We start from the raw sequence: 27023 nt of genomic DNA, 5'->3' as shown, positions 1-27023 counted from the left end.
TCTATTTAGACGATATCATTATTACTAGTGATAATCTCGACCAACATGTACAGGATTTAAGACAGGTGTTTGTTTTATTAAATGAGGCCGGTCTAAAACTTAATGTCGAAAAGTGCAAATTTGCAGCCCCTGAATTAAAATATTTAGGTTACAAAATATTGCAGAAAGGAATTGAGACAGACGAATCAAAAATAATCGCTGTACAAAAGTATCCGACTCCAAACACGTCGAAGAAGCTCTCTTCTTTTCTAGAACTTTGTTCATATTATAGGTCCTTTATAAAATATTTTGCAGCTATTGCTGAACCATTGTTAAAATTAAAAAGGAAAAAGGCAAGATTCTCGTGGACGGCCGAAGCCAATAGTGCTTTCGAAAAATTAAAACAAGCATTAACGCAAGCCCCTGTGTTGAAATTTCCTGAAAAGGATGAGAATTTAGAAATTTCAGCGGATGCTTCGGAGTATGCGGTAGTAGCGGTACTTTCGCAAAATCAGCAGCCCGCGGCATTTTTTAGCCGAACTTTAAATCAAACACAAAGAAACTATTCCGCGACCGAGAGAGAGGCACGTGCAGTTCTGTTAGCAGTGCAAAAGTTCCGAGTCTATTTTGGAAAGGCGCCAATAACAGTGTACTCTGATCATGCGGCGGTAACTAGATTGTACTCAGGGAAAAACTTATCCCCAAGGTTAATAAGATGGGCACTCAAGCTACAAGAATATAATCTGGTAATCAAGCATACCCCCGGAAAGGAAAATATCGTAGCAGATGCCCTATCCAAAATTAAAATAGATGAAGAAGGTAATACGGTAAAGGTGGCAATGCTCACAGCATGTACAATAAATTCCCGAGAAACTGTAATAACCGAACTGGGTAAGGATCCTGAGTTTGGAAGCGTTTATGAGTATTTAAAGGATCCTGAAAATTTTAGCCACCAAGATATTGTGGCGATAAGAAACAGGGCGGCCCATTACGAACTAATAGATGGTCTATTATTCTATACAAAAACTACGAATTCCAACATCGAATTTCGACCTGTTATCCCAGCTAGTCTTAGATTAAATATCCTGCAGGAGCTCCATGACAGCCCTTTAGGTTCTCATGCTGGTATTCGAAAAACTATCCAACGCGTACGCGAGGCAGTCTATTTTCCTGAACTGCAAAAGTTAACAAGGGCGTATGTCCAGTCCTGCCCAACATGTCAAGCAGTTAATTATATTAATTTCCGCCCGGCCGGGTTTCTAAATAGTATTAAATCTGAATTTCCAAATGAAATAATTGGCATCGATTTATTGGGCCCTTTCCCAAAAAGTCAGTTAAATAAAAGTCGCTATCTCCTTGTTATGGTTGCTCATTTTAGTAAGTGGACCGAAATTGTTCCCTTAAAACGAGCCTCCGCGAAATTAGTTACTGATTCTATTTTAAATAAATATATTTTAAAATACGGGGCGCCCCTAAAAGTTATATCGGATAATGGTCCTCAATTTGTAAGTAATGTATTTGAAGACATGTGCCAAAAACTGGGCATACGTCATTTAAAAATGGTCCCGTATCGGCCGCAATCAAATATAGCGGAACGGGTCAATAGAAATATAGTAAAAATTATCCGTAGTTATTTTAAAAATTTTCATAAAAGCTGGGATAACTATGTCAATGAATTTGCTTTCGCCCTTAGGACCGCAAAACATGATACAACGGGCAAAACTCCAGCTGAGTTATTTTTAGGCACAAAGATTATAACGCCGTTAGATAAATTATTTTATGTGCAACAAAGAGCCCCAGAATTTAAAATGGGTGATATAGAAAAACTAATTAAAGAAGCAAAAAAGAATACGGAAGTAACACAAAGAAAACAAAAGCTGTATTACGACTTGAAACGACGGGAAGTAACTTATAAAGTAGGGGATGAAGTATTAAAAATTAAGCATTCACTTTCTTCAGCACAGAAGATAAAACTGCCAAATTTTTTCCACGATTTGAAGGACCATATGTCATAGAAAAAATAACTCACGCTGTAGTAGTGCTAAAAGCCAGAAATGGTGAAACCTGCTCCGCAAACATTGATCAAATCAAACCCTACTATGATCGTAATAAAATGCAAATTTTCAAAGATCTTTTGCAGAATCCGGCACGGCAGACACCGCAGGCACAAGCTCCAGAGGTGGAACAACGACAAGTACAAGGGCAAGCCATTAAGAGGCAGGAGCAAGTGAAAAGAAAGTTTCCCCGCGGAAAAATTGAAAGTAGCAAGAAAAAGAAGCCGTTCCACCGTCCAGAAAAGAGAGCTCACGAACACGCCCAGAATGAAGAAGGGAGAAGGACGACGTATGCAAAGAGAGCCAGGAGAAATGACGGCAACTATAACCCGGCTCTAAAACGGAAGATCTACTCATCCGACAGGACTCTCCGCAGCAAATGTCGCCGAACTGCGAAAGGGCCACCAGCGGCGGAGGAAAAGTTACAAGGAAAATTTGAACGGCCAGTAACGAGGTCCAAGCAGGAACACGAAAGAAGTTTCCCGGTTCCGCCAAGACCAGCTGCCATCAAACGGCCAAGACCACAGGCAGAGGCGAAAAAGAAGGTCTTCAAGGGTGACCGAACTGGAAAAAAAAGAAAGCTTCTAGAGGAAGGCACTGAAGGGCGAGCCCGCACACGAAGGAGGATAAATCAGACAAGAATCTACGATACTTTCCAGGACTGGGCTCAGAAAAGAATGTCCGAATATCACAAAGATAAGTAAAATTTTATGTTACTTTGCAAACTTAAGTTAATCTTTCATTCTTACTGCAAGTGGCAGATTTCAAGAAGTTTTACCTCATGCGAGGTCTAACTTTATCGCCAAAATGAGTTGTTACCGATTTTAGTATTATGTTTTTCAATTACTCGCGTGTAAAACTAAAGTTTATGTATAATAGCGATGTGTAAAGACTTAAATATTGTAAAAGTTATTGTATAAATTTTATTTAAAACTTTCTGGAAAGAAAGAAGTTTTAGTCTGAAAGACTTTTTGAAATGTAGTATTTCAATGTAGAAAGAATTGGCACTTGCTTTGAAAAGAATAGAAGTTAACAATGTACTACTAATGTATGTTGTCAAATGCGTAAAATTAACGGCATGTTAATATGTTCTTATATACAATGTGAACTGTTATTTCAAATGTTAAGAAATACCGTGATATGGTAAAAGTGAAAGTAATGTTAAAATTTTTTTTTATTCGTGTGACTGTAAAAAGACTAAATTATGATGAATATGTGTTAAAGGTTGAATGAATGTAGTTAGGCTCTCTGACGCTACACTTCGGAGTTAGCCACTTTCAGAATAGTACCTCAGGGTTTAGAGTTGAAGTTAGGGTGTGTTACGAGGTCTTGGTATGTTGAATTTTTAACACGTTAGTGCTTTGATTGTAGGAGGAAGTGTTGAACACGTAGACATAAAACACATTCGTGTTTGGTGTTCTTTTACAACACATGTCAGAGAGCACGAGGAGAGATAATTAAAATAGTCATGAATGAAATAAGAATGTTAAGAGAAATATAATTATACATGTTACTTGCCATTTCATTGTGTAACATTTCATTAGACTAGTTTTCCTTCCAGATCTCTGGAAGGAACCAGATTTGAATAAAAGCTCCTGTTTAGATGCAGTACAGATGAAAAAATTGCGTGTCCTGGGAGCTGCTATTGTAAAAACAAATTTCTTTCTTTTAAATTTCTAGTTTCTAGCGAAAAATGTTTGTAAAAGATTGGCCTCGCGTTAGATTCTAGAGCTAAACGTTTTCAACAAGGTCGTTTTAGACCTCAGTTTCAAACTAATTAACTCTGTTTAAACTAACTCTCCTTACATACTCTTTGAAGTATGTAAGGATCTTAAGTTTTACTAACGTTTATTTTATTTTAAATCTTTACTATCACTTCTTATTTTCTACTTCCGGCCAGAATTATAAGCGTTAACGTATTTATGCAAAATTTGTCTGGCGAACGCCAAGTATTTAAGTTGTGGCTTTTTGCCAAGCGAGAGAGAGGAAGCAGTTAGTCGAAGCAGGCCGCTTTCCTTAGAAGTTTTACTCAGTTGCTGGTTGCCTTCCAGGCCAGAGGTTTAATCCTCTTGATAACTTTAAACGTATTGTAGTGTTCACAATACTCTATATTATATACCATATACGTATTGTAGTGTTCACAATCTCTGTACTACATACGGCTTCCTGTTAATATAAGGCCAATCTTCCACGTTTATTATTTTAAAGTTAAATTAGAGTTTAGTTTTATTTTTATATTTTTACGTTTAGACCACAAGTAGTGGGTCTTTGTATTCCGAAGTACGGAAGTTATTGTAAATTGAGAAAAATAAAGGGTTTTGTATACCCTTCTTGTGTATCCTGTCTACTTCCCACAGTTATTGAACATAGCTTTAGTAAGCTCTCTGTTCCGAGTCAGGTCCTTGCATGTTCCCAAAGAAAGTAAGACGGAACATTGAACCTGATAAGTCTTAGTCTTAATAGGTTCTGTGATGCAAGTAAACAAGCCTATGAATGTGTGATTTATTTAAGAAAAGAAACAAGTGAAAATGTATCGGTGTATTTTCTTCTAGCTAAAAGTAGAGCGAGTCTATTAAGAAAAATGACCATAAATCGTCTAGAATTATTATCCTGCTGTATAGGACTCGCAGCTCATGCTTTACAAACACTCAAATTAGACAACGTTCCAAGGAACTACTGGACAGATTCAAGTACTGCTCTTTCTTGGATCCAAAGAGATGACCATTGGGCGCCATTTGTCGCAAATAGAGTAAAAGAGATACGAAAATTGTCATCGGAATCTGAATGGCGTCACATTCCAGGAAATTCGAATCCAGCAGATATACCATCACGAGGGCGTTCGATTAAGAGCTTTGTGAAATCTCGCTGGTGGCAAGGGGCAGAATGGCTTATGAAGAGCGATGAGTGAACGAGAGTGGCCAACTAGTGAAGTGATTACTAACGAAGAAGAAATTATGAAAGAAAAGCGAAAGAACATTATTTCGACTTTGGCTAATATCACCGCTGAAAAATGGTATCTGATTTACTTTTCAAGTTACTTTAAAATTGTGAAAATGATTTCTTGGATTCTAAAATTCATAAATAATTGTAGACATGGAGGAAGAAATTATGGCAAAACCCTGAGTGTTGAAGAATTGGACATTGCTGAGAAGAAATTAGTGAAGATCATTCAACAAGAAGCATTCTCTAGTGAAAAGCAGTTGAAGGGACAATTACTTTCAGAGATGAAGAAGGGATTATAAGGTTGAAAACGAAGATTTTGAGAAGATATGATGATGAAAACTTCAGGTGCCCCATTGTACTTCCATCCAAACATGAATTAGTAGAAAGAATGATACAAGACTACCATTTACAACTTTTACATGCTGGTACTTTTGACTAATATTCGTGAAAAATGTTGGATAATAAAAGGAAGAAAAACAGTACAAGGAGTCATATCGAAGCGCGTTTGGTGCAAGAGACACTCGGCGAAAGCTCTTGATACAGTGCCTTGTCCTCTCCCAGAAGATCGAGTCAGAGATGCTTATGCATTTGAGGTGACAGGTGTTGATGTAGCAGGACCACTTTATTTAAAAGAAAATAGAAAAACTTGGATCTTACTTTTTACTTGTGGAGTTTATCGTACAGTTCATTTAGAATTAATTGAAAGCTTATCGACTAATGGATTTTTTCTCGGATTTAGAAGATTCATAGCACGAAGAGGACGGCCTAGAGTAGTATACAGCGATAATGGCACAAATTTTGTAGGGGCAAGGAATTTACTCCGATCTGTTGACTGGAACCAAATTATCAGAAGTTCTTCGATAATGAAAATTCAGTGGAAGTTAAATCCACCAACCGCAGCATGGTGGGGCGGCTGGTGGGAGAGACTGGTTCAGATGATCAAGAAATTATTGAGAAGAGTCATGGGGAAAGCATTACTTTCATATGAAGAAATGTTAACTATCCTATGTGATGCAGAAGCAAATATCAACTCCAGACCGTTAACATTACGAGTCAGAATATTCCACCGATTTATGTGCACTCACTCCATCTATGTTTATTCAGGATGTGCGAACTGAAGGTGTTCCAGATCTGGACAATTTGGATAAAATCAACTTATCGAAAAGATGGCGATACCACCAAAAGTTACGTGTGGAATTTCGTAAAAGATTTAGAGATGAATATCTTGGTATGTTAGTACATCGACCAAAGACTGTACCTTCGCGAACTATCAAGAAAGGTGATTTAGTGTTTGTAGAGGACGATAAAAGGAAAAGAACAGACTGGCTTATGGGTCGTGTGATCGAAACATACCCAGGAAAAGACAACAACATCAGAGTGGTGAAAGTAAAAACATCTAGTGGTGAACTGTTAAGACCAGTTCAAAGGGTATTTCCAATGGAGATAGACAATAAAGAATCTATCTTCGAGGTTAAAACTACTGAATCATCCAAATCTTCGAGAAATACTGGTAAAATGATTGATTTAGTAATTGATACCGAAGATTGCGAATTTGAAAATTCTGATAAAAATATTCAGTTTAGTAGATATGGCAGAAAAATTGTGAGACCAAAGAACTTTAATTAGTTTAATTTTGTTTTCAGTACCACTATTATTTGTTTTCTTTATTCCTTTTTTTGAATTTAAATTTTGTATGCAATTTGATTTTCCAGTTTAGTGAATTAATCTCTTTACTAGTATTTTTCAGAAAAGAATATTTTGCCTGTTGTTTAAAGAATGTAAGTTTGCAGAATATTAAGTAAGCTTAAAATATTCAAGATATTTGTTACGCCTAGATAAAATTGTTGATTTTGGTAAGATTTAAATTACTCATCTTATATTCGTATTCCAATTTTCATTTCACAATTGTTTTGATTTTTTCATACTTTGCCAAAAATCAAAAGGTGGGAGAAATGTTACAACTCGAACGCGAAATGAGCGAAAGTTTCTCTTCTGCCAGTGGCAACGAGGAGTCGAAAAACGAACTTGGAAGAGAGCGATCGCTCAGTCTGCTTTTCTTGATAGAATTTGATACGAAGGGAGGATAATCCCCATCTTTTGATATGAAATTAATCTCGAATTATGTATATATTGTAATATAAAAGATGTGTGTAATAAAAGTCGTTAAGACTTAATTGAAGTAGTGATTTGAATCGAATATGCAAATCGAAAGCTCTCCCAAATAGAACTATGGAATATAGAAATGACAATATCATTTGTATTTGCGTTGAGAGGATTTAGTATGAACGCAAGAGTACTTTTGTTTGTTTTGAATTGCTCGAATATCTCAGCGAATCCATCCTTCATATTTTTTAAAGCTATGTTGAAGAAATTCGTGTCAATAGTTGCATTGGTCTCATTGTGATATACTTCAAAGTTTTAAAATTAATTAATTTACCGCTCTCCATGCCCAAAAATAAGTAATTTGTTTTCGAAACAAACTACTTCTTCAAGTAAGGCGTAGGCTGGGTTTCCCTTTCCTCGCAGTTTTATATTTAGTTCATTTAGTTTCATTGTGGTGAGGCCCGGTGGCGCAGTGCCTAGCGCATCGCGCAGCAGCACCACAGTTCCGGGGCTTGATTCTTGATTCCTGGGCTGGGCAAGGTCGACTCAGCCTTTCATCCCTTGAAAGGCTGAGTCGATTTCATGGTATCTACCATGAAGTAGAATTTTTGCAGCCGTTTGTCTTCTTCCGATTCGGGATAGTCAATGCTTTTCTTCATTGAGGAATATTTTTATTTCACTCAAGCACAAAGCAAAACGTTGCAATACGTTACCTCTGGAAAGCCATCATACTTTATTGTGCAGAAGTAGGTCAGAAAACTGGCTATCTATCAAGGAAATCTTCAAACTGGTGATGGTAGTGTGCTTTTGCAAAATTTTGTTAATAATCTTTATTACCAAGTTCATGACCTCAACTATTTCGGCCGGAAATGTTTGGGCACAAAGCGCTTCTTGGTTAATTATACAGTGAAAGTTAGAATTTCACGGTTTATTTTTTCTGAAGAATTGATGTTACCCCTCCATGTATTCCTGTCATACTTATCTATCAGTTGCTATGGAAACGATTTTATTTATATCAATTTCATTGTCTTCCAGGCATTTTTGCCCAAACAGTTGCTATATTTTCTCCACGAGTTTGCTCTGAGAGCGATAGCAATTCTACGGTTCTTCGTTTGGACCTTGGGAGGACATATACCCTACGAAAAGGATAACTTGTGTCGTGTCTTTTATGTCACAAGGCTCATCTATAGCAAGTGATAAGGCAGAATCCAGCTGAATGTCTTCCACTTGCATATGTGTTACGTCTTAGCAGTTATATCTTGTACTGTTTTTGCTGATAATGGCAAATCTTTGATATTTTTCATGATTTCTGCTTTGATTTTACGAAACAGATTTTACGAAACGATTTTACGATCATGAAACAGTTATTCAGATGCACGTATAAAACAATCTTTGACGTATTCACCATCTGCGAATGGTTTTACTTTTTTTGAAGAAAACTTAGCATGGAACTTGACTGTTGTTTTCTTTTTGGAGCTCTTCAAGAGTTTTTATCATGCGTCCCCGGTTGGATATTTACCAGCAAACTGGATATGTTTTGTAGTGAAGTATCTTTTCAAATCAACTTCTTATTGTGCGCGAGTTTTTGGTGGAAAATGAGACAAGTCGGATCTATGTTGCATATGAATTCAAACGACTCCGCCCAATCCTAATTGAATTTTCTGTTTTTTTCTTCAGTTTTTCTCTTTTTTACTAGAGGCCATGCTGAGGGCTTAACTGAAAAAATGAACAATAGTTCAAATTAACAGTACAGTAACAATGGTTCAAATGTATCTCATTACGGTCATGTTAAGCATAGCTATTTGTAATTAACGATTATGAAAATAGAAGCTAATGAGAAATTAGGTACTTAAAAACACATTTTCTCATTTTTAAGGGTTTGATAATAAATTATTAATTTTTCCGTATGGAACTGGAGAGCCGCAACTTTACATCAAAAGAGCCGCACGCGGCTCGCAAGCCGCAGGTTGCCGACCCCTGGTTTAAGGGGATAGGAAAATTTCGATTGGGATAAATAGGAATAGTTATATTCCGAGAATTTTAAAGCCGCGCTAGTGAAAGTTTTTCACGTGGTGAAAGATAGAAATAGGCTTGAAGCCGAATTGCACGGCAAATACCAATTTAAAATGGAAGAATTGTCTAATTTCATTTTACGCAAGGTCCAAGTAGCGAATTTGTTATATGGTAAGAAGCCCGACGAAGAACTAATCCAAATCATTTTGCCTCGATTATTGCCGCAAGTTCAGGATTATATTGAAGTAAGGAACCCCAGCACTCTAGAACAACTGTTCGAGCTGGCGGTGGAATTCGAGAGTAGGAGGGTAGCAGAAAGTACGCGTACGAGAAGTATTTCAAATGAACAGTTTTCCAGGCCATATGCGGAAAAAGCGAAAACATCTTACAGCGGGAATAGATTTCAAAATAAAAAAAAAGGCGATCGCCAAATTAGGACGCAAGATTAAAAAAAGGGGGCAGTTAAGAAGGATTTAAACTAGGACGGGTGGCTGCTAAAAAGGGGGTACAGTCACCCCATTCGAATAGAAATCCCTCAAAAGTTCAATTGAATACGGTGATTATAAAAAATTTATCCTTACCGGTAATTCACATTCGAATAAATAAGGTACCAACAGAAGCCTTGGTGGATACGGGAGCAGAAGCGAATTTTTTATCAGAACAACTCTTTTGAAGTAATTTTAAAAATTATAGATTATTTCAAGCACAAAACACCAAAGTCATTGCAGCGCAAGGCAAACATTGTTCATGTATAGGAAAAGCAACTTTTAATGTAGAGATCAAAAATGAAGTTTAGAAGTCTATATTTTTTGTAGTGCGAAATTTGCAAGTTTCGGTAATTTGGGGGACAAATTTTTTAAAAACAGCGGGAGCTGAAATTAATTTTCAGAATAAAACGATGCAGCTTAACATGGAGCCGAAGGAAGTACCAGCTGTGGAGCCTCCGGAATTCAACCTGGAACATGTGAAAGTAGAAGATAGAAGAAAACTACAAGAATTGGTAAGCCAGTTTCCTGGTTTATTTCTGAAACACCTGGCCTCACTCAGATAGTCCAGCATAAAATTAAGTTAAAAAGTGAGGAGCCCGTGAAGGCCAGGCCATACGGATATGATCGCTTTAAGGAAAAGATCATTGAGGAGCATATTCAGCACATGCTTGAAAATAAAATAATAAAGCCAATAAGCAGCCCTTATGCGAGTCCCGTCGTGCTATGTAGAAAGAAAAATGATCTGCCTCCTTCACATTTTAAAGCCTGGAGGCTAGCTATCGACTACAGGAAGCTTAACAGCTTAAATTAAATATTAAGCTTGCCTGATTAAATATGAAGCGTAAGGACGAATAAACAAATCTTCTAAGATGATTTCGTAATTCAGAATCTGGGCAAAGTTTGCGGTCATGTTCGTGGCGGTTTTCTGGAAGAAGTTCGAGTTGAGTTTATGTAAAAAGTCTTTCATATATTCAATCTTGAGATCCCAGTGTAGATTTTCGTTTCTAATGAAGTAAGGGGCGTTTGCAATAGTCCTTAGAAATTTATTTTGAAGAACCTGTAACTTGTGGATTTCTCCTTTGTTTGCAATGGCCCAGGTTGGAGCAGCATAAGTTATAATCGGCCTAATGATGGCTGTGTATATCCATCTCTTGCCAGTGAGGCTGAGGCCTGAGTCTTTTGCGAGTAGCGGATACAGTCTTTTTACTATACCATAGGCTTTTCCACACACATAACTTATATGGTTAGACTAAGTAAAACTCCGGTTGAAGATAACGCCGAGATATTTGCCCTTCGTTACGATGGGAACTGGCTTCCCAAACAGCTGATCTTTGGTCTTGTATTTCCGGATAACTAGAGATTTCTCGGGATTTATCTTTACCTTCCATCTCTTGCACCATTCTTCTATTTCTGGAACTGCTTGCTGAAGTTTCTCTAGAGCGTGATTGGGGCGTCATGATTTGGCGACGATCGCGGTATCATCCGCTTAACATGCTAAGATGGTGTTTGTTTTATCTTTAAAGTTAGGAAAGTCATTAGCGTAGATTGTATACAGTAACGGCGAAAGAATACTGCCTTATGGGACGCCTGCGTGGATATAATGAGACATCGAAATATGGTCTCCTTGTTTTACTGAAAACGAAGGCCTTCGCCACGTGTTGTTGAAGGCCTTCGCCACGTCTAGCATAAGGATGGCCACACTGTTTTTGTTGTGAATTGCCGCTCCGATGTATTCCGTAATCCTGATTAGTTGATGAGTGGTTGATAGACCTTTACGGAAGCCGCGCTGTTAGTCTGCAATGGTGTCGGTGTGCTGTTGAAGTCTGTTAAGTATAAGCCTCTCAAGGATCTTCCCTAAAATAGATAAGAGACTAATAGGTCTATAACTTGCAGCTTCTTCCGGGGGTTTGCCAGGTTCCTGGATAAGAAAATGCTGGCGTGTTTCCATGCTGTAGGAAAGTAGGAGCGTGAGAGACAGGCGTTGTAAATACTGGTTAGTTTGATGATCAGGCAGTGCGGCAGATATTTAAGCATTTTGTTGGTTATCTTGTCTGTAATCATACAGATGTCTATGTCCTGTCTTCTGACGAAATCTTGAAGCTCGTGGATTTTCGTGGTGAGATTTTGTGTGCTCCATAATAAAATTCTGATCGGAGTATGCGAGTTTCGTGAGTGTCTATTCATCCTGGCTAGATGATGGCCTGACTGAGTTTCCAACTGCGTTGGGTATTTGGAGGTCTTTTAGCATAGTAAGTGCAGCTGTGAGTTTAGCAATCACTTCTTTTGCCTCCGTGAGTTTGTGATTTTAGCAGTCAAGGCAGTGGCTATATCCTCCGTTTTGTGGTTAAAGACAGACCCCTGAGAACCACTTTGATTGGTCGATCGTAGTTGGCATTGATGACGTAGTGCTCTACTTTCTTTTCCAGAAAAAGAGATGTCAGGAGTCTATGATCATCAGCTGTGCGCGGTAAACTTTCAAAAGTTCGCAGTTCACTTTTCCTAAAAATTTAGCATCGGTTTGAAGTGACAATTCCTTTAGAAAAGCCTCGTGAGTCAATTTCCCTGGGTTAACCATAATGGGAAGAATGGCCTGTGATTGACTATTAGTCAGCTGCAGCTGCACTAGCTGTCCGTCTGGGTTAACACTATCATTTATACTTTCAACATTAACAGAATTATCATGAAGCACATTAAATCGGTTGACAGTTTCAACATTCAGTGATACTTTATCTAATTTTTGCTGCTTAGCAGTCTTATTAGGTAATTTAAATCCATCATTATCAATAATTAGATTTCCATGACTAATTTTCCTTTTAGCTTTAGATTCCTCATTTTTCCCTTTTAATACTAGAAATAACAGGGGGAATAATGCCTGAAGAACAAGACAAATTGCACTTACCTCTTATTTCTGAAGCTTGTGCCTAGAGCGTTCGCAGATTCTCAACCATTATATCCCTAGTGAAATCCGGGTCAGATATCGCACGTAGTAGTTGAGAGGCTTTAATTGCCGTTTTAACTGCGTCGATTTCTTTTTCCAAGTCCATAAGTTTTTGCGTGTAATAATCCATGTTTTCATTATCCGATTGAGGAAGCCCGACACAACTCTCCGTAGTGGCACGTGTCTCTGGAACGCTAACGTCCATCCGTGCAAGATCTTCGGCAGTAGAACTCGTTTCCGAAGCGCTCATGCAAAAAGCAGAACAAAGGTGTCGCAGAAGCAAGATGTGAAAATAAGACTATAATTCTGAATTTTCGTTAAGTAAGATTTATAATTTAGCCCCGCGAATTCACTTTGATTGACATCTTCAATCCAGTCGATGTGCGGTGACGAATGAGTACGGATGGTGTTCAATAATGTTCTATTCCGTATGTCTGCGGAATCGTTGGGGGTCACGTGGTAAAAAAGGAGCAATCAGGTGTAGTCACCAAAATCGGCAAAAATTAATGGCGGCAGAAGTAGCGATGAACGCTCGCTTAGGGAAAGAACGTTTTGCTAAAAAATACTTATTTCTGAATTAACATTATAGCGAGAATTCAGCGTGCTGAAAAAGTCAGCAATCAGCTGAATTTAGTTAAAAAAAAAGATAAGAAAAATAAGATAACTGGGTAAAAGTATAGTTTAGGGTACCCCTTGGCGAAACTTGGCGATTTTTGGCGATACGTGGATACCGATTTTGTGCAATTTTTTGACTCGTTATTTTGGCTTGCGAAGCGGCGATTTTTGCGCCAAACATCGCCGCTACACAAAGCCAAAATAACAAGACAAACAATTGCACGAACTCGGTATCCATGTACACATCGACTTATTTTCCCTTAAAAAAAATCCCCGAATAGCACAAAAATCGAATTGCGCACTCGCACTCCTTTGACTTTATCCATGTACACGTCGACCTAGTTTCACTTAAAAAAAAAAACCCCGAATTGCACAAAACTGGCATTGCTCACTCTTTTAACTTTATACATGTACACATCGACCTATTTTCACTTTAAAAAAATCCCAGAATTGCACAAACTTGCATCGCGCACTCCCTTTACTTTGTCCATGTATACATCGACATATTTTCACTTAAAAATTCAAAGGAGCACCAAATTCTAAAATATAGGCAAACAAAAAATACATAATCTCAATAAAATAAATTTTAAACCAAACAGTAAAATAACATAAAAAAGGAAAAACATGTTATACATTTAAGCACTACCAAAAGCAAATATTCACTTACCATGATTTTCGAATTCGCTTCGTACACCCAGAGCCACGTAAAAATCAAAATATCAATTATACTCAAATGACGTTTTTTCAAACCAGGTACTCTTTCTGATCGAACGCTTCACATAGTGACCATCTAAACCTTTCTTCCTATCCTTCAAATCCATCTAAACGGTTTTTACGTTCGACTAGACGCATATCCTTCCTACATACAGAACACTTATAACGGCTACTAAGTAAACTTTCATTTACACAGCAGTCAATTAAAGCTCTTTTCCCCTTTCGCTCCAAATCGTACAGAAAATTCAAATTAATCTTACTACATTCGGCCATTCTACAGTTTAAAGAATCAAACCAACACACCCCACAAAAACGCTTACAAAACATCCCATGATCCAAAATTTCCCAGAATCAATGCACCCGATTACGTCACAATAGGGTTTCCATAACATCCAACTACTCAGGCTACCATAAATGGAACAACAACTTGGCGATAAATCAAAGAACAACTTATAAAAGGGACCATAATACAAGGGGTACCTTGAAGTCTACTCTACCCGATAACTGCAACTACAGTACTTGTTCGCAGATAAAATCAGGTGTCCAAGAAAATCAGCGGCAAAAATTGTACTTCTAAGTCCATGAAACAGCAAAATTTGTCCTGGCAATTATTTCCTAGTTCTGCATACTCATTTACCTTTAATGAAAATGAATGTCTGACTATATCAAACTGCTATACCAAATCAGATATAATTAAAATATTTCTTATTTTTTTCTTTTGAAACAGGTAAAAACTAAAAACGTTAATTATAAATTAATTTTGATAGTCTTTTAAATATTCCACTGCGTTAAAGAATATGTTAAATCTGTATTTCTCTATTTATAAATATATCTTTTTGGCTAACATATATTTGTAAACACATAAAATATATTTTTAGCAGCCTGTTTAACTTCAATCGGAAAGCCACTTTAAAAGATAATGTTTTTTGTAAAAAAATGTACTAGAAACTGAAGAACAAACTCTGGTGAATTTTTTAGACGATAGCACGCTGAAATAGTACCAAAAAATTTAGTTTTAAGAATTGATTTACTTGATGATGTATATAAGCCAAAATATGCATACGACTCACGTGTGATGCTAGCTTAGTGGTAAAGCTAACGGTAACAAGGTTTAACTTTTGGGGTCTTGAGTTCGAATCCCATACGCTTTTTGCACCCTGTCGGCAACTTTCTTAGCTTTTTGTTCCAATTTGATCTATATTCGTGTTTTATAATTTATTTCTATTATTATATGCATTAAATATATTGTTTTATTTATGCTGTTATTTATTTAAAATTTCCCCGCAAAGAATTTTGAAAATTATATAATACGAATTTAAAGCATACCCTGCACATATATATTTGAATTTAACAAACATTCTCTGTTCGTAAAAAGCAAATTTAAAGTTAATTAAATTTAAATGAAATTTAATGCAAACAAATAAATGATTAATTATTGCTACGAACTAATCTACAATATCATCTAAATTCTGAGAGCATATGTAAATTAAGTGCAAGTATCAAAATCCATGAATAAATATATAATTCCGAAAATTTATTAATCCTATTATTCACTTATGCATTTTTATAAAATTTTTAGGATTAATAAATTTGACGATAACTTTAACTGCATCACAGCATGTTATGCTGATGATACAGCCATTCCTGATATGTCCTGTTCCTTAAATCCCGACCATGCAATTAAACGCATACAAGGCCACATGCGAGAAATTGAGAAATGGTGTCTTACTTGGAGAACCTGTATCAACGCCACCAAATCACAGCTTTTGCTTATCGGACGACATAGAAGGAAAAACGTACACACTGAACTCACACTATTTTTTTTAATGAAAAAATTACGAAAGTTAGCGAAGCAACCTATTTAGGTGTGCGATTTAATACAACACTGACCTGGAACTCCCATATATCAATTGCTGTCGGCAAAGCAACTGGTATTGCTCGCAAACTCAACCCGATCATCAATGCATCCTCAAAACTTGATCTCGCGCGGAAAAAGCGTATTTATACATCAATACTTCGCCCTGTGCTCACGTATGCTTCACCGGCCTGGTGTACCTCATCTATGTCTGATTTCCAAAAACTCCAAACATTCCAAAATATCTTCCTTCGAAAAATCACGGGAGCGCCCTGGTTCATCTGTAACGAGGATTTACACAAATATCTAAAAGTCGAAGATATCAAAACGCACATAGGACGTATTAACAATAACTTTTTCAAGAAAGCGATTAGCAATGACACGGTTCATTTTGCCGATAACTTTAAGTATGAACTCTTAGAAGATGATTTTAACCTACGCCCATATGCCACCCATTTTTTTAACATTTGATATCTGATTCCTGTCCTTTGCACAGTCACTTTTTATTTCTCATCTTTTCATATTCATAAAGGCCCTAAGGGGCAATGTTGGTTTCACGTAGTAATTTCACACACAAGCATCATACATAGGTCATATTTTGACACCGTCACATCTCCGTGTTCTTGCAACACCATAATTACAGGCAAGGGCCTGGTGTATATATATATATATATATATATATATATATATACATACATTTTTTTCCCTCCACCTAGTTCACCCATTAGTGGCAATCCAAATAAGGTGTCGTACGTGTGGACTACTTGCTAAGGGGCACCTGAGGTGCTGGTAAGAGCGCGATGAAGTTCGCGCTGAGACCAGCCTAAGTAACAGTATCACAATGAAGTATGCTCAGATATGAATGATGTTGGTGGTGAATGTTTTAATGCTATTTTCTAAAACCAGTAGGAGGCACACAAGGCCTGATTACAGCTTAAATTCAGAAGGATCCTTCGTTTTAGAAGAGGGGTCTCAGCATTTTGCTGTTCTTTTTCACCTCCGCTACTTAGCTACGGGTAGCCTCCCAACATAGGGGGCTGAGTAGTCTTGGTGGTACATCTAAACTATCACTCACAAAGCAGTGCTCGATAGAGGGCGCTCTGTCGTGGCAGGCGATACTCCTAATCTGTTCATTATGTCGAGGTGAGTGCCACATTGAAACACCGGTGATAGAGAGTACTTCTGGACCGGATAATTCCCACCTATGTTCTTTTTCATCTCTGTGTTTCTCCTCCACAGAAACGAGAAAAAATATTGAGCGTTAAAACACAGAACGTCCCGGACTGTGCCTAAGGCCCTAAACTTCCTAAAGCAAGCCTTCGAAGTAAGTGTTAATTTCAGTACACAATGCATTTGCTGACATAGTTTTTCAAAGGCTAAAATTTCTTTTATAAATTGTAAAAAAAAAAAAAAGAATTTTTAATGTAATAATACTTTGAAAAATAAAAATGTATTATTTATGTGAGAGTGGAAAAACACTCTAGATAATGATTTTAGTTACCTCATCTTGTTTTTTTTTTTCTACCAAAAAAGTGAGGAAATATTATGTACTCTATTATGTAAGTATCTTATAAACTAAATTTGTATAAATTAATATTATTAATATTAATACTGAAAACTTTAATCAGTTCTTGAATAATACATTATATTAAATAATTTTTATTAAATAATAATATATATTAAATACTGAAATCTCAATGGAAACAAATGAAACATAATATGGCTGTTATATATATTCAGCTATACCCTAATGAAAAGTTCTTAAATTCTTTAACTAGATTCACTCCAACTACATCTTAATTATGTTGTCTACTATAAGCAGTGGCGAGATATGAAAATTTTAACTAAAAGATCTAATTTTATCTCATTAAAAAAATAAAATTTTAATAACATAATTTGCTTTATTTGCTTATACAAAGTAGAAAATGAAAATAATTCTGCATGAAAAAGGAAGCATTTCCAAATTTAAAAAAAAAAAATTAAGTTTGAAATAAATAAAATAATCACGAAAAATTTAAGGTTTCATATCACGTAAAATAACTTGGAAATTTAATAGTGTAGCAAAATTTATGCTATATTTTCTTTTTCTGTCAAAATCAGATGATCGGTAGATTTAGAGGGTTCTAAGGTTAAGAGGTTATTTTTGAAGAAAGTTTTCACATGATGTGTAGGATTAAATTCTCTTAAAGACTGATATATATTGGGTAAAAGTATATTTTAGGGTACCCCTTGGCGAAACTTGGCGATTTTTGGCGGTACATGGATACGGAATTTGTGCAAGTCTTTGACTTGTTATTTTGGCTTGCATCAATTTCAAAATCGCCGCTACGCAAAGCCGAAATAACAAGACAAAGAATTGCACAAACTCGGTATCCATGTACACATTGACCTATTTTTACTTAAAAACATCCCAGAATTGTACAAAAATGGCACTGCGCACTCCCTTGACTTTATCCATGTACACATCGACCAATTTTCACTTTAAAAAAAATCAGAGAATTGCACAAACTAGGCTTTGCGCACTCCCTTGAATTTTCCATATATTTTCACACATCGATATATTTTCACTTAAAAAGTCAAAGGAGCACCCAGTTCTACAATAGAGGCAAACAAAAAACACATAATCTCAATAAACTACATTTTAAACTAAACAATAAAATAACATAAAAAAAGATTATGCAATAACATTATGCATTTAAGCAGTACACAAAACAAATATCCACTTACCTCTACAAAATTCCTTAACAGCTTCCGAAAATTTCCTAGAATTATCTGAACTAGAATCCGTATATCGACGTCGCCACATAAATTCACAAAAATAAGAGTAAAAAATATCCTACATATTCCGGAGTGTCTCGAAAATGGCTACTAAGTAAACTTTCATTTACTTTCAATTAATGCACTTTTCCTCTTTCGTTCCAAATCGTACAGAAACTTCAAATTAATCTTACTACATTCAGCCATTCTACCGTCTAAACAATGAAACAAGCAATGTACACTGCTCAAAAAAAAAAAAAAAAAAAAAAAAAGGGACAGTGCTATATCTACCGTTTTACTGGGCCGATTGACAAAATTCAAACTGCGTTTTTTATGTCTCGAAAGCGCGACTTAGGATATATATTAGATTTATATATAGCACTATTCTAACATAGGTATTTTGACACAAAATCGGACTTTTTCTGAAATAACATATCAATATTTTTCCATATTTCGATTCTGCGACTAAAATTATGCCAGAATACCAAGTTTTGTAAAAATCGTACGAGTAGTTTTTAAAATATTAGCTCTCAAAATTTTAGCTCCTCAATGTTAATTGAATTTGGTAAATATTTATTACTATCTCTGTTTTTATTAAACTTTTATTATTTTTCCTTTCACATTTCAAAATTTAGGTTCATTACAAATAAAATTTACCCATTCTTTGTGTTTTATGTTTTAAATTTCTATTTTTAAATAATTTTTATAAATTTTTCGAAAAATCTTTTGAATTATAACCTATAAAATTTTACCATCATCTTAAAGTAGATGTATTTTTAAGCATATCTGCAAAAAAGTTAGATTTTTTTATTCAAAATTTTCTAAGATATACACAAATTTACATATTTTCGCGTTTTGAAATTTGGCATCTTTTTTTTGAGCGATAATAACGCCAAATGTGGTCTATGGATTTTTGTTACAGTGAATTGCCACAGCTATTTTTAACCCGAAATTTCAAGTAAAATTTTACGGAAAATTAATTATATGAATTTTTTTCCCTCAATGATGCGTAATAAATATTTATTAATACTATATGAAAAGCTATTTTTTTAATTATAGATGATATTATTAAAATTTTTAACTATTTTTTTTTTAATTTCTTTCTTTCTCCCTTTTTTTTTAAAAAAATAAGAGTAAATTTCTGTAAGAGTAAATTTTTACCTTCGGCGTTTTATCGTCTGCTACTTTACTTCCTTTAAATCTTGAATTTTATGAAAATATTTTATGACATTAACTGCATAATTTATTTCTAAACAAACTGTTGCTTATGAATTGGCTGAAAGAGCGGCTGATACTATCATCCATATTTTAAAAGCACAGTATATTTTTATAGAAACATAAGATTCAGAATAATCATTTTTATAAAAGTCAAATTATGATATAAACATACAACTCTCTAGAGACTAGACTGAATTAATGGAAGTTCAATGGTTATGTAGAAATGATCTACAGCTACTTAATGGCTGGATAAGTTAGCAGGTTCTGTGGACAAGTAAGAATAATTATATAAACGACACCCAACATTATGGATTCAATTAACAACGAGGATACGATGTTTATTAAATAAATTTAAGAAGTTTTAAAACAAAAAATCAACTCATTTTTTATCCTAAACTGTATTTTTGTGGGTAGCGTATTTTCATTACATCCTTAAAATTCTAATTTAGAATGTAATTGTCAAGAACTGAATCCTAATCATCAGTAATATAATAAGTAATTATTACGGTTATTAATAAATCCTTCTTATAAAGTAATTGCAAATATTTCAAAAAACGTTCTGTCTGTATGCAAATATTTTTAATTTTATATTAATCAAGATTGCACACGATATTATTTATTTGCCCTTCAATTCTTACCGTCAGCTCTAGTAGCAGTTACAAATCAATTATATTTAATTAAGGATTGGATTGGATTATTTAATTATGGCAAAACACACGAGGGCTATCTGCCTAAAGGGAAGAATGCCTTCGTGGAGGACTTTCTAAGGGAAACTGGCTCGTATACACGTTACACATGAGGAAAACCACGAAAATGCCCATGCAGCCAGCCCGTTCGCGGGATTCGAACCTCAGACCGACCTACCAGTGTTAAGCGTCTTTACCGCTCGGCCGCTGGTGGGCTATTTAATTAAGGAATGACCATCTAAGTTTAGAAACAGCGTACTGTAACAGCAATTCAAATATTGGCGCCGTATCTTTCATGTTACTCCCGATTGGCAAGCTACATGATTTTTAATGAGTAATCGGGTTTTGCTAGTAACTTCACTTGGAAATCGCGCTTAAACTAGGTTAGTTGGTTATTTGAACATAGAATGAACATGGGAGCTATTTGGTTAAGATGCTTTCATAGAGAACCTTTGTAAAGAGAACCTAGAAAACTACGAAAACCAACCATGCAGCCTGGGTTAGACTTCGCAACAAACAATTAGTATTTAACAATCTTCAAATGCTAGGCAACTGGTGAGGCTCCAATTAAATCTCCAATTTAATATTTTATTTGTAAATATTTAAAATATTGTTGTATTCTTAGACACATAAAGCAGAATTTAAGTTTTATTAACTCGTTAGTAAACTACCAAGCCGTAGCGCAAATGAATATTCAATTTCTTTTGCAATAATTGTATTCACTTAATATTCTTGGAATATGAGTTAAAGAAGGAACGTTCTCGGAAGATTAAAGAAGTGTTTAAATCCAGTGATATTAGGTTTGTCTTACAAGCTCAGGATCAAAACGGTTCTGCAATTGCCCGAGTAGTTGACTTGTAAATGGCTGTGAATTAAGCAGATGACTTTTAATCTTACGTTTTCAGTCAAAAAACGTATCCCAAATGTTTTGTTTTTCATGACAATGCACCTTTTCATTATTCAATAACCAGTCGGAGAACCGCTTGTCTTCCGAAAATAAGTATGTGTACTCAATCGTCCTGCATGTTCTTCAAATTTGTCTTCTTGTGATTTTTTTCTTTCCCAAAAACAAAAGTTGCCTCTCAAAGGAAAGTTGTTTGACATTGAAGAGACAAAAGGAGTATGACATCTACTTTTAGAGGTATGTCAAAAACAGATCTCTACAAGCCTGCTCTTCCATTACATGTTGTGCAGTCAGACAAAAAGTTGCATCAGCGTAAATTCTATAATCTATTTTTATTACACTCTGATTACTTTATTAACATACAGTGAATATATACTAAATCTTTTATTTCTGCTTAAGTAATTCCGAATTTTTGACGGAACTATGACTTAGAAGATAAGTCAAATTAAATACTTCGATAACCCAATAAATTCAAGGTCGAAGTTTCAATATTTTATTTTCGGAGGGAGGGGAAATTTTTTCAATTTTGGTCCATTATCCTAAGTATATTTGCTTCGATTCTTTATTTTTCCATACAAGCGAGAAATTTACAAGCGAGAAATTTACGCATGGTATACATATAACGCATAGCTTCAAATTAAAATTTAATAATACACAGAGTGGTTATAATTAAAGTTCCACATTGAAACGGTCATAAAAGGAAAACTACTGGATCAAATGTTATCAAATTTGGTAATCGGGCGGGGGTCACGGGAATTTATTTTCCGCGAAAAAAAGGAAGTTCGAAACCTCACCACCAGGGAAAATGGCGCTGTACGCAATATTGTTAAACGAAATATGGGTCGGAATCTAACTTAACCTTTTGTTACACGAGTTTAATATGTTGTATACCCTTAAGAAACTTTGAAGTAAGCAATATACCATTTAAAGGCGTTAAATTCGATAAACGTCGAGTGCGCCATCCGTGTAAGGGAGAAATTCGTCCGTGAAAACCACGAATTAGCGATTAGAAAATGTGAGATCGCAAATCACTCGCACAATTGCGTAAAATCTGGAAATCGTTTTCTTACAGATCGCTAATTTTTAATTTTTGAAGCCTGAATTCGACCATAAAACATGAAAATACTGATTCAAAACGCTTTTAATCGATTTGGGCCAAAGATATCCCTCATGTTATCTACCTAATTCTATTGCATTCTCCTACTGCATTCGATTGCATAGCAGTCATTCCACACCGTTTAGTGTTGAATATGACAGCTAGTTTTATAACTGAACCATTTTTCTCTGAAGAGCAGTCGCCAGCTGGACCACTGTGATTGCAGCTCACTTAGAGTCAATGTTAAAATGTTTCGTGATACATGAACTGCAGTAACGTGGCATTTTAGATACTACGTTTTTTATGCAGGGCTGGGCCTAACCTCACGTGTGTCGCACAGTTACTTAGACAACATTTCACGAATGAACGTCTTATAGGCCAACACTTCCCCTCTTCATACCAGACCTCAACCTCTGTGACTTTTGGCTATGAGGTTATCTCAAAAGCACTGTTTATGGTGATAATCTAAACAATTTGGCAGAAATGAAAACTGTGATACACTGACATGTCCGTAACATTCCTCCTGATATGCTAAGAGCTGCTGTTGAGAATGCAGTAACAGGATTTAACTTGCTTTCGGAAAATGTTGGACGCTACATTGAACATGCTTTGTAACACGTTTTGGAAACTATTAAACACATTTTAAACAGACGTTTTCATGTCTTATTTCATTTAACAGTACAGCCAAAATACCCTCAATTCAGCTTAATACAGCGCCGTTTTTGCCCTGGTGGTGAGATTTTGAACACTTTTTTTTTTTTTTTTTTTTTTTCCCTGTGGAAAATAAATTTCCATAACTTCCTTTACACGATTCCCAAGTTTGATAACATTTGACCCGGTAGTTTTCCTTTTATGACCATTTCAAATTGGAACTTTAGTTATAACCACCATGTAAATTTAAAAGTTTGACAGTTTGGTTCACGTCCCAGCGTTAAAATTATATATATAAATATAATCTTTTGTATTAATCCTCTTAATTTTTCTCTCGCGTTATAGATTGTATAAAAAAACATGATCATTAATATGATTTAGATTGTTTCAGCCGATATAAGAATCGGGTTACTCGGGGGTACAGAATAAACCCTGCTGGACTGTTTTATTTCTTTGTTATTTAGCAAAAATCTTTTAATTAAAATATTTATCCTTTGGACTTCGCTTTAAACTTTAATTATAGTTAGAATGACTAGAAAATGAAAAGCTGTCTTCAGCTGAAACGCAATTTATGTAATTGATATTTTTAAAAAAAATTGACAAGAATGCAAAATTTATGGAAGTCTAGCAATGGAAAAATCTTAATTTTCTTGTGTGAGTACTGAAAATAACTGTAGAAGGAAAGCAGAAAATTAGGGAGAAATGTAAGCAAAAATTTGTAAGGAAATTTGGCTGTCAGACATACCAAGATGTTTCAAAATGTTGGACGCTTTTGAATATACTTTCAGGATACTTCAAAGAATTTAGGTGTTCAAGGAGAAAACACTTGGACGTGTACACCAGCAAATACCATCAATTGAGCTTGTGTTAACAGAAAAGAAAAAAACGATATCATTGCAGATTAAAGTGAAGAGCGACTGGTTTTAGACTATATGGTTGTATAAATTTAAATTACGTTATAGAACATCATATCGTATCATAAATGGAGAATTCCATGATTTTCTCAGTCGAATTATTTGAAGATTCAGGAATTTATCCAGTGATGTATGTGGATATCACCTAAAGATGTTTTTTCCCCTCCTGATGAAACAGCGGCCGAGCGGTAAAGTCGCTGAACACTGGTAGTTCGATCCGAGGTTCGAATCCCGCGAACGGGCTGGCTGCATGGGCGTTTTCGTGGTTTTCCCCATGTGTAACGTGTATGCGAGCCAGTTTCCGTTAGAAAGTCCTCCACGAAGGCATCCCTCCCCTTAGGCAGACAGCCCTAGTGTGCTTTGTCATAATTAAATAAACTAAAACCTCTTGATGAAACCAGTCTTTTCTTTCATCACATGCCTTCAAAATATTTAGCCTCTAAAAACTGATAAAGACTCTGACCAAATACTTCATGAAGAACTTTCTAAGGGAAACTAGCTGGCATACACAGTACACATGAGAAAATCCACGAAAACTCCCATGCAACCAGCCCGTTTACCGGGATTGGAACCCCGGAGTGAACTACCAGTGTTCAGCGACTTTACCGCTCGGCCGTTTGTGGGCCTTTATGAAATGGAAGGCGATAACTTTATTTAAAATTATTGTCAGAAATATGAAGATATTTCGAAAAGTTGGATGCTTTTTAATATACTTGCAGAATGCCTAAAGAAAAAGAGCAAGAATAAAGTAGAATGCCTGAGGAAAAAGAGAAGAAAAATAAATTTTTGCGTAAAATTTAGTATTTGTATTTTTTTTTTTTTTTTAGTTTAAAACCTTTTATGATATTTGATTCTTGCGATTTCAAAAATAAAATATTTGACTAAAATATGAATAACATCTTAAGAAACCAAATGTAGGATAAAATTGTGTAAAGCAATGGGTACAATGATAAAACTGTCTAAAGCAGTGTATGCAAGTCATCCTAAGTTAAAATGTCGGTTATACATCTCTCTTATTTACATATATCTTTTCTGAACGGAACTTTGAAAGGCGTGTTAACTGTGCTTTAGTGTATTTTCTCTTTTAATATATGCAGTTTTCAAAAGCGTCGTAGTCTGGGTTACAAAGTATTCTTCCGAAAGAAACGTAATTCAAATAAATAAAATCAAAATCTGAAAAATTTATATTAATAAATGCAAACCACCCTAGAGCTATCTGCCTAAAAGATGAGATGCATTCATGGAGAACTTTCTAGGGTAAACTGGCTCGTATACACGTCACATATGGAAAAACCGCGAATACGCCCGTAGAACCAGCCCGTTCACGGCATTCGAAACTTTAATTATCGTTATGTATTAAATTTATATTTATAAGTTTTTCTATGACACAAAAGTATAAAAAATCATTTAAATTTTCTTTTCCCACTTAGTGTTTTTAAATTAATTTACAGCTAGTATAAAATTTGAAAGAAAGCTACTAATAAAAAAAGCTTACCTGCTCAACAATAGAAGCTAGTCGTCCTAGTGCCAAACCTGATTGGTCTTCCCGGGTTACTACGGCCGATCCAAGCTTAACAACAATACGTTTTGCATTTCGCAGCTGACTGCGGGAAATGAAAGGCCCTTTTTTGGATTCGAATGCATCTGATTCCTTGTGGGTATTATTTCGAATAGCCGAAAGGCTTCGAAAATTGTTGTGCGTATATCTCGAGCAGAAATAAAAGGGCTTATTCTTCGTGAATCGAAAAACTGGAATGATTCCTAACATCGTGTTAGTAGCCTGTAAAGAAAGAAAATCAGTAAATGTTTTCGCAATTTAGTTTATGCAGTAAGCAAAATCTTTACTTATAATGGAGTGAAACGAGTGAAGAATAAGCGAAAATGTTATTATTTCCTACTCTAAAGACACCTGCTTTACAAATCAAGCTGTCTGTTACCCGCATGATAATACGTCACAGACTGGCGATTTGTTTTATCATAGTTTCTGCGGTCTAACAGAAAGGTGCGCTACTTAAAAGAATCTTTCAAACATAATATTGATAAATCTGCAATATAAATATAATTTTAATATAAATATAATATGTAATATAAATGCATGATAAAATTATTATAGCAGATTAAATGTTTTTGGAGTTATTATTTAAGCAAGAAAAGAACTATGATACGTTTCATAAAAAATTTAATCCATTTTTTTAAAGAAAATCTCGACAAAACGATTACTACAATTCAACATGACAGTGAAGTATTCAGGTATCTACATAAAGGTACTTACAAGATTATAGAAGCTAGTGCATGAAATGTTCGAGGATGTGAGTATTTTGTTTTTTATTTTATGGCATAAGTTCAGGTTCATGAATTATGCGAGTAAATACTAAATATGATTTCAAGTAATTAGAAAATCGTTCCTCTGTAATACATTAATGTTACAACACTGTTTGAACACACGCATAAACATTCAACACAAAATTGTTCTCATTAATTATTTTATGAACCGAAGGAGTTGTTTGTTTTGTTGTGAACCAAACGAGCTCCGTTAATAAGTGTTACTTATTCACAGAAGCACTACTGAAGGTGAGGTACTTCTAAGATAAACAACTGAAATTAAGAATATACGTAACTTACACAAAAGTACTCCAAGTCGAAATCCTGAGCGTTTGTTTCCAATGCTTTTCAACCCCGCTATAACGGTGAAGAAGACAACACTGATTAGTTGAAATGCAATTCATTGGAAGATTGAAAGCTATCCTGAAGATTCTAGTGAAATGAAATATTGTGAAATCTTATGTTTAGTCGCATGACGATGTAACCACGTGATGTAAAAGAACTGAGATAACAATGAGTGGGAATTAACAATTACGCATCAACAGATAAATGGACTGATTTGGAAAGAATGATGATGATTCAGGTTTCTTCTAAAGCTTATTCACAACAGAGAAGATTAAAAATAAACTCACAGAGCTAGTCATAATCACATACAATTGCTCCTAAACATTCAAATTAAAGCTATTTAGTTAGATAACAACATTAAATGGCTTAGATACAAAGGAAGGATTAATATTTTGTTGAATGCAATTACTATTAAAGCATTGACTATA

At 35.2% G+C, this 27023-nt stretch overlaps 1 protein-coding gene across 4 annotated transcripts in view; it reads right to left on the bottom strand.

Annotated features, from left to right (window-relative positions):
• P5CS (Delta[1]-pyrroline-5-carboxylate synthase) overlaps positions 1–26704 on the bottom strand; it is a 172770-nt gene extending 146066 nt beyond the window's left edge. For 3 of the 4 annotated variants that reach the window (XM_085808339.1, XM_085808341.1, XM_085808342.1), the window contains exons 1-2: positions 26551–26704; positions 25424–25708 (exon numbers count right to left, since the gene is read on the bottom strand). In XM_085808339.1, coding sequence (XP_085664465.1) covers positions 25424–25696 — 273 coding nt within the window. In that variant the 5' untranslated portion in view covers positions 25697–25708; positions 26551–26704. Of the gene's footprint in view, positions 1–25423; positions 25811–26550 lie in introns of those variants that run through there. The other variant, XM_085808340.1, reaches the window with a different exon arrangement.
• Positions 26705–27023: the final 319 nt, after the last annotated feature.

Source organism: Stegodyphus dumicola, chromosome X1, assembly GCF_044657685.1.
Source record: "Stegodyphus dumicola isolate Sdum_Otavi_A_Nest chromosome X1, ASM4465768v1".
Classification (NCBI taxonomy): Eukaryota; Metazoa; Arthropoda; class Arachnida; order Araneae; family Eresidae; genus Stegodyphus; species Stegodyphus dumicola.
Note: the sequence above shows the minus strand (reverse complement) of the source record. Positions and strands in the feature narration are given on the sequence as shown.